The sequence below is a fragment of the Ornithodoros turicata genome, chromosome 1 (genome assembly GCF_037126465.1).
Source record: "Ornithodoros turicata isolate Travis chromosome 1, ASM3712646v1, whole genome shotgun sequence".
Taxonomy (NCBI): Eukaryota; Metazoa; Arthropoda; class Arachnida; order Ixodida; family Argasidae; genus Ornithodoros; species Ornithodoros turicata.
The window spans coordinates 209,542,084-209,550,387 of NC_088201.1; the positions used below are offsets into that span (position 1 = coordinate 209,542,084).

Sequence of the window (8,304 nt, forward strand, 5' to 3'; positions counted from 1 at the left end):
CAATAAACCTCTTCTTTTTTCGGTGCGTTTATAGAGAATAGAGATGAGTTTATTAGCTTGACATGAAACGTCAATTTGCTCGATTTTGCCGTTTCGGGTTTGTGCTTACTCAGTCAACTGAACTGTCTCATCCGGCTAACGAGAATCTCTCGTATTTACGGTTAGTGGAAGGCCGACTTCACAAACATTCCAGTAACGTTCAACAGGACTGCCCTGTAATGTTCGTAATGTTGAAACAGCCAGCAAGCGGATTACACACAGATAAATGTTTCGTAGGATAACGGTACTTAGAACTGCAGCTTTATTTGTTTGTTTTCTCTTTCTTTCTTTTATTGATCGATTTATTTTTATCTTTATTATTTTCTTTTTTTTTCATGAACGCTCCACGTGAACCAATAAGAAAAATCGATCAAGCGGCCGCTGCACAATTATTTCCGCCCACGTAATGAGCAACAGTCTTTTCCGGAACCCAAATTCACGTTCGCGTAGCAAGGAAAACCAACGACAACCAACGACAGCGACGGGGGAAGGGATATATTTATTAGACGAAAAGCAAAAAAAAAACTGGCTAAAGGTCAGCCAAACGGGACGTCGGCTTGCAATTCCAAAAATACACAAAATAAATAAATAAATAAATAAATAAAATTAGGAAATAGGAGATAAATGAAACGGACGCGACGGAAGAGCACGTTAGTTAGTTGATTATTAGGTTAGTAAAAGTTCGGTGTTTGCATTTTCATGTTCAGGTTAGTCTAAGTGGGCTTTGGCAGTTTCCGCGCAGAAACAGCCAGATAACATTTATTTATAGTAGTTTATTTTGCAACGGGGACTTCGATCACGTTATTTTGAGATGCGGCCAATTTTTCGAGACCTCCCTAGATTTTCCATCTTTCGACAATCCTTGCTAGTTGCACGTTGGATGACCCAAAACCTGTACCCGTCTGTCTTTGCACGGCGCACAAAGGGAGGCCTTCTGAGGAAGATAAGGAAAAGCTCCGGGTCACTGGGGATTCTCCGCTGAACTAGTGTCTACGCTGAACGAGAGGTCTGGTGTAAATGTAATGTGAAGTACCCTGTAAAAACGAAGGAGTGTCTAAAAATATAGTACTGAAGTTTCCGTGTAATAATCAGCGCAATTATGAGACGGAAATCGTGCTCCGAGACCTCGTCGCGCGTCAAGTTCCTTTGAATTTATCTTGTTGATTTATACATAAAGATGGAGTTCAAGGGGTTTTAGGAGCTTCCTCCTTCTCCTTTCTTTTTTCATTTTTTTAATAGCTGTTGCTAAATGCAATGCATTTATTTAGGCTCATTGAGCCTATCAAAAGGCCGAAAATCATGACGCCGAACTATCAGAAGGCCGACAGCCAAAAGACCAAAAAATCATAACGCCGAACTGTCAGAAGGCTGAAAATGGAAAGGCCAAAGAGACACCGAGTGAGCACTCCAGTGAATGACCACTGAATGGGACGGGGTAGATTATGAAAAAGTTTTGTGGCTATTGTATTAGAAATCAAATAACTGGAATGCATAGCATTTGGTGCTCGCAAATAGACTAGCCAGCGAATATGAAAAACAATAATCTACAATATGTTTACTACGAAAAGAAAGTGTGTGGTGAGTAAAGTGAGGATAATTGTGCATTAAAAGCCCCTGGAATATAGATCCAAGTAAGAACTGAAATCTAGACAGCCGATGAAATACATCACAGCCGACCGAATGTTATCGTTCGCTTTGCGGATTTGTTGAAATTGGGAGACATAGGGTGCTTTTCTTTTTTTTTATGTGTTAATAATGAGTAGTTAAATCTACATTCCATTCAACAAGCAACATAAAATGGATATACATAGTTTGCTGCATTAGTTCGCTAGCGATATCGTTCGCTGGATTCTATAGTATTTCTCTACTGTCAGTCAGACACAGCCCTACTGAAAAATCCTATATGTAGATCCTCATATGATGTTATTGGATATAGGACCTATAAGTGGTGTAGGTACCACAGGAGTTATAGGTTTTACGGGAGCAATATAGGTATTATAGGAGATGTAGGACCTGCGTCTCCTATATGATCTGTACACTGCGTGTATGGGGACACGGTATGAAATTTGGCTGTGGCGATACATGCATACACATGCAATGAACAAAAATAATAAGAGAGTACAATAAAATACCGTCTACTTCCCTTTATTTATTAATACAATTCACAATTTTTTACATTGAAGGACACAGCTGTAAAGGCTTGCACTGCCGTGGAGCAGATGACGGAGATGCATGGGTGAGGCGTATGCCTCATCTGTTTCACAGTAAACACAAATCAGTGAAGAGCTCTGCAACGTACTTTGACGCGGCTTACTTGATGTCTTTCAACATTTCCGTGACGTATCTGTTCATTTTCCCACGTCGTGTGTGTGCTGGCTCATCTGCGTTGCTCACGAAAATCGATCCGTGAAAAGCATCTGAAATTCACAAATTCGTCGTAAGTAGCAGGGCTACTGGAGCATCACATGTGACATCTTCACCCTGATAAGCGTTGGAGGTTTACCAACAGAGACACTGAGCTAACAGATAGAGATAAGGTAATAGGAATCACAACGGTAATATTCACACTGAGAGCATAAAGTAGGAGGAACCCACATGCTGGAAAGGACACTGAACAAAAAGCACGAAACATGACACTACTGGCACGCAACTAACCTTTACTTCACCAAATCTAAGGGCTTCTGGACGTATCTTCCAACACGCACACAGGAAAGGACGTCCAGGCATCACCTGTAGAGCAGAATAACACATCCACAGCAGTTCAGTGCACCAGAGGCGCCCAGAGCCACAACGAAACGCGAAAATCCGGATGCGAGAACAAACGCACCGACCTCAACGAACTTTGCAAGCGAAATGGACGCCAGAGCGCCAGAGTGGCGGCGGTGGAAGGGAACGAAGATGCATGCTGTTCAGGCGGTCCTCGCACTATGGCAAGATAATGGAAAGTCGCTCGAAGACGGGACTAATACTATCGGAAAGAAGACGCTTTCGCTGTCGAAAAGAGACCTCAATCGCCTTTCTACGCCAACAAAAACCCGATATCCAGAAAAATGCCCCCGGTCCTATGTATAAGAGGGCCGCCGTTGCCACGGTGTCCTAACTCGGGAACGGAGAGGGATAGAAAGGTGCCGCAAGTTTCTACGCGTTGCCTATGTCGAGTGCGTTTATCCATTAAGAGGAAAGTCGCATCAGCCGCGAGCTTGGAACCTGAAAACGGGGACAAAGTCAGGAAATGTTGGTCGGTGTCAGGAATTTCGAGAATGACGCCTTAACCGCTGGAAATGGACGGGTGGTTTGAATGAGAAAGTTGTAGAGCAGAGAACAGAGCATATGCACACAAAATTTCGAGTGAATCGGACGTCGGGTATGCCAGTTGAGACTCCGAACAGTGGGAAGCGTTTCAGAGTTGCGCTAGCCAGACTGGTCGCATCGTCATACTCTTAAGCTGATATCGCGAGAACGGAACTTCGCGCGTCTATGGAATAACGCTGTTTGAAAGAGCACATCGGGACTGTCACAACGAAGGGAAACACGACCATGTCGCAACAAGGGCAACATTTTGGGGGAAAAAAAGCCGTCGGTCCCATGTACTGGGAGGCCAGTAAACGCGGAAACCTGTAACTCGAGAACCGCTAAAGTTGGAAAAGTGTGGTAAATTTTACCACGTGCACCGCGTCGATAACAGTATACTCTCCAAAGATACATCATGTCCGACGCGAGCTTATTTCCGAAAAAGGGCCCCGAAGTTCGAAAAAAACGGCGTATCTAACGCGTCTCCTCGTACAACTTCTAAACCACTAGAGATCAGCTGCTAGTGTGATTTGAGCGGTCGTAGAGCTATTCCAGACCTGTTCGGACCTAAATTTTGGTCTCGATCCGACAAACGGGGCGAGAGCTACGGGACTTTGGAGGTGTCGGAAGCACCGGCGGGGGCCTTGAATTTCCAAATATCTCGGCAACTGTCAGGATTTCTCAGAAGCCACGAGCATGCAGGCGAAGGGGGAAGAAACGGGAATTCGTCACAAAAAACCGCGTCCCGATACTACAGCTGCAGGCCAAGATATTAGACCCGGAAACCCATCGAGTGACAAAGCAATGTCGCTGGATGGGGTTCAACAACCACTGGACGGTTGAAAAACGCCGAGTAGTGTAATATGTCAAATGTGTGCATGGAACGCACGCATCATTTTATGTTTGATGTTTGGTCGATCAATAATGGACTTGTATGTATGTTCCAAACATGAATCGAACATCAGTTATTTTAAGCTGCAGCTTAAAATAACTGATGAAACACCCATATCAGCCCTCCTAAAATCACTATAAAATGTTTACATGTAAAAATTTTATATTGATTTTAGGAGGGCTGATATGGGTGTTCCTGCACGTTCTTGCTTGTTTCAGGGTTTCATGGACTTATAACTGGTCGACAAAGGATGACTCATATGTGGCCGTATGTGACCCTGTATGACTCCTGCATGGTCTACATATAGGACCCGTGTAACTCCTCCTTCCTCAATGCAGGAACTTATGGGTCCTGCATGGTCCTACATGACTTCTGCATGGGCTCGTTTAGGATCCCATAATGGCCTACACAGGAGTTATATAGGACCTTATGGCTCCTACATGACTCCTGCATGGACTCGTATAGGATCCCATAATGACCTACACAGGAGTTATATAGGTTCCTAAATAACCCATAAGGATCCTGTAGCATCCTATATAATTTTACACAGGACCTATATGAATTACTTATGGGTTTTTTCAATAGGGAGGTGTTACAGTTGTCCTTACATCTTTTTCTGGGCCGATGTCTATGGGTTATAAAAGCTCTACACCCACTTATTCAGGTGTTTCATTGCGGTTTGATTGCATTGAAAATACGGTTCATCAACATAGAAAGTATGAGACAACAACTACAACATCATTGCCTGACCGCCACCAACAACAAAACAGAACTATATATGAAAATACCAGTATTACGGTTGAGTTGGGAACTACGTCCGACGATATCCACGTTCAAGGAGCGCGAAGGGTCAGAGCCTCAGGATAGTGGGCATTTGCGTTTCATTTCATTGATACAGAGAAGACAGGGCGCTCAGAATATCGGCGCGTGAGGGGCAGAGCGCACCACCGTGGTCGTCGTCACCGCTACAATATATTATCTTAATATGACCCACGCACGGGGAGACAATATCATCGCACGGATGCTCCCCTGAGCCATGGGCGAATCCCGACCCTCGGATTGGGGGAGGGGAGGTTTCTCTGTTGGAGCACTTAGTGGGGGAGAGAATGGAGGGCAATACAATGTATAAACTGACGGTTTGGGGGCGACCGCGTTCTATTAAGATACACGTTTTCTTTTTCTTTTGCACGATCGCATGTGCATCAAAACTGCGGGACGTGCATGGCGACCATTTCTCCTGTACTCTGATCGATCGCCTCGCGTGACATTACAGTAATACCACGTCGTAAACGCTAACATAAAAGAGAGAGAGAGAGAAGGGAAAGCGTCGTAAACCTTCACACGCACTTGGCATTTCCTGGCGCCTTAAGCCTGGTTTAACGAGAGTGGGTTAGCTTTAAACAGGGATCGAGGGTTGTTAAAACTTGAAGTTCACATCAATGCTTTTATACAAACGTCAGTTGCCGGCATGATGAATATTTCAGTGACAATAACTCCCTGCAGTGAAGCATAGTTAAACGTTAAATTCAAGTTAAGGGACCGTTAATTTCGGTTCAAATGTTAATCAGCGTTAGTAAAACCCGGCCTTAACTCACGAAGAACATTCGTGTGAACGCGACCGCAGAATAACTCTAGGTTGAGGTGGCTTCATAGTCATTCAACTGTCATTTATTCACTACAGGCCAATGACAACTTCATCAGTGCATATACGATATTTTTGTCAGTGGCGTAGCCACGGGCGGGCCTGTCACTGATCGACCCACGCAAATCATGCAAATCCGAGGAGAAAATAATATATGGGTGGGGTGGGTGACCAGTGTGACGATCGCGAAAGTTCTTTTAGTTCATGGCGTCTGTCTAAGCGGGCACACTTGAATGGTTTCCAAAGTATGAGCTTTTCAAAATCCTTCCAATCTCGTGACACCACCTCATTGGACATCACAGTATAATCGTATTGATGTCCAAATGAATTATTTTCGTTTTTTTTTCAATCGCATGCTGCGGTATGCAGAAGTATTGTGTGTTGTCGTACCTAGGATCAGCGGGGGGGGGGGGGGGGGTTCGTATAGAGCCCTCCCCCTACCTTGGAGGTCTGGTTAGGCCGCTGATTATTGTTCACTCTTATTTCAATTTAATCATTGTATGCTGTCCCATGCTCGACTTTTAGGGCGACAGCTGACTGTTATTGACCCAATCGAGTATTCCGATAAAAATCTGAAAATTAAACCGTTTTGTCCATCTCTTGCAGACATCCGGAATGATCAACCCACAATGCCGCAGGCTTCCTGACAATGTGTAAGATTACAGTGTGTGTATACGTGTGCTGTTTTGAAAGAACAAATAAATAAGTGCATTGAAAATGTAACCTTCTGTTATAACCATATACGACGGCACCGTTGACTCCCGCGCACTACGCCTCCCGCACTCTTAGAAATGAACTTCACCACATAGCACGCTCTTAGCCAACCATCATCCCGTATGACAACGTTCTCGCCCATGATTTGTTGAAAACGGAACGAGGAGCCTATTTTGTGTCAATTGTGCACGGCGCAAAATAGGCTCCTCCTCCCGTGCGAGAACGTTGTCATTCGGGGTGATGGTTGGCCACGGGCATGCTATGTGGTGAAGTTCACTTTTAAAGGGACTATGAAATTTCCGAACCCCCATACTTTTTTTCGTCGAAACTGTTCTTCCCGCCGAGAAACTAATATGCCACAAAGTTTTTCCGGACGAAATCACTCCACTCTGTGAAAAGCACGCGCTGGAAGTGTTCTTCCGCGTTCCTCCTCTCCCGTGCACATTCTCCCGTCGATGGTGTGTGTAACTGTACGGACCGCACTTCTGTGCCCCGTTACGTCACCGGTGTTGCGCAATGGCAAGTAATGCTGCGAGCCTGCTGTAGCTGTCGCCTCCCAGTCGCAGATAGAAGGTCACAAGGTCTCTGGTCGCGTCTGAGTGTTGAAGTTGAGGCATTACGTTTTCTTTGTTGGAGGCGTTCGGATAACAGGCTATAATGAACAGCCTTTTGTGTGTTAATCGTTTCTTACACTTGAGCTGGCAAGTATGACATGTGAGCTGTATTTTTTCATCGAATGTCTTCGACCTCTGCTCTGCGGCCGTTCACAACAAGGAACTCAAGCACCTCCGTGGCTTTGCGAGGTTTGCTGACGAGTTACGTGGCCCTCTAGCGATTCACCGCAACGTGTATTGGTTGTATCGCCGTCACCACTGGAAAGTGTCTGGTGGTTTCCTGGCGTTGCAGTTATGTTTACGAGTTGGCAATCTCACAACAAAGGAAGTGCGTTGTGAAGTGCGACTGTGATATTTGGAAGATGCCCCCTTTGGTGCTCGATTTGTTTGCACGAATTATCGTAAAAGACTGGGTGGTCTAAAGTTTTGTTTTACTTTGTTTCAATTCGTGTTCTTTGTCATCGTTATAGTTATTATTCAAAGCAGCTTCGCCCCTTCAGGCGATTCTTATTTACTCTGCATTTATTGTTCTACAGATGGCTTATTTCCTTCCGTCGAAGGACTTGTTGTTTGCCTAAGAATATGTTTCGTGCAAGAATTTATTTATGAGCGCGTCACGTATTCTGCATTCAACGTTGAGCACGTCGTAAATCTGAACATTTAGCATTGCCAACCACTATGCCTATAGAAACTCAACTGCAGTGAATTGTATAAGAGTATTCTGCACATCGTATTTATTTCTGATAGCTGTTTGTCGTTTAACAAATTTATTGTTCAACCAGGTTTCCAATATTGTGTAATACATCCATAACCCTAAGACTGAGAGACAAAATCTAACGATACCAGTTCGCCTGCTTCATTGCCAGTAGCCACAGTAGCCACATAGCATGTCCAATATTTTGCAATTAAAAAACGACAAGTAATTTGTCCTATTTCAAGTAAACTGCTTGTTGGTCTTCTGGCCGAAACCTGCTTTCTTTGTGAAAGAAGTGTTCCATTTGCCACCGGGACAGAGGTCTCAGCTGTGCCGGCTCCTCCGAGGGTATTGGCACTTTTGTATGTGCGTCAAGGACGGAGGCATCAGGCTGAAAGAGCTGAAATGTCGACATTTA

At 44.6% G+C, this 8,304-nt stretch overlaps 1 protein-coding gene across 1 annotated transcript in view; it reads left to right on the forward strand.

Annotated features, from left to right (window-relative positions):
* The window catches only part of LOC135375940 (uncharacterized), a 47,825-nt gene extending 41,238 nt beyond the window's left edge, over positions 1–6,587 (forward strand). Inside the window, exon 7 of the mRNA XM_064608569.1 lies at positions 6,471–6,587. Coding sequence (XP_064464639.1) covers positions 6,471–6,521 — 51 coding nt within the window. The 3' untranslated portion in view covers positions 6,522–6,587. The remainder of the gene's footprint in view (positions 1–6,470) is intronic.
* The last annotated feature ends 1,717 nt before the right edge of the window (positions 6,588–8,304 follow it).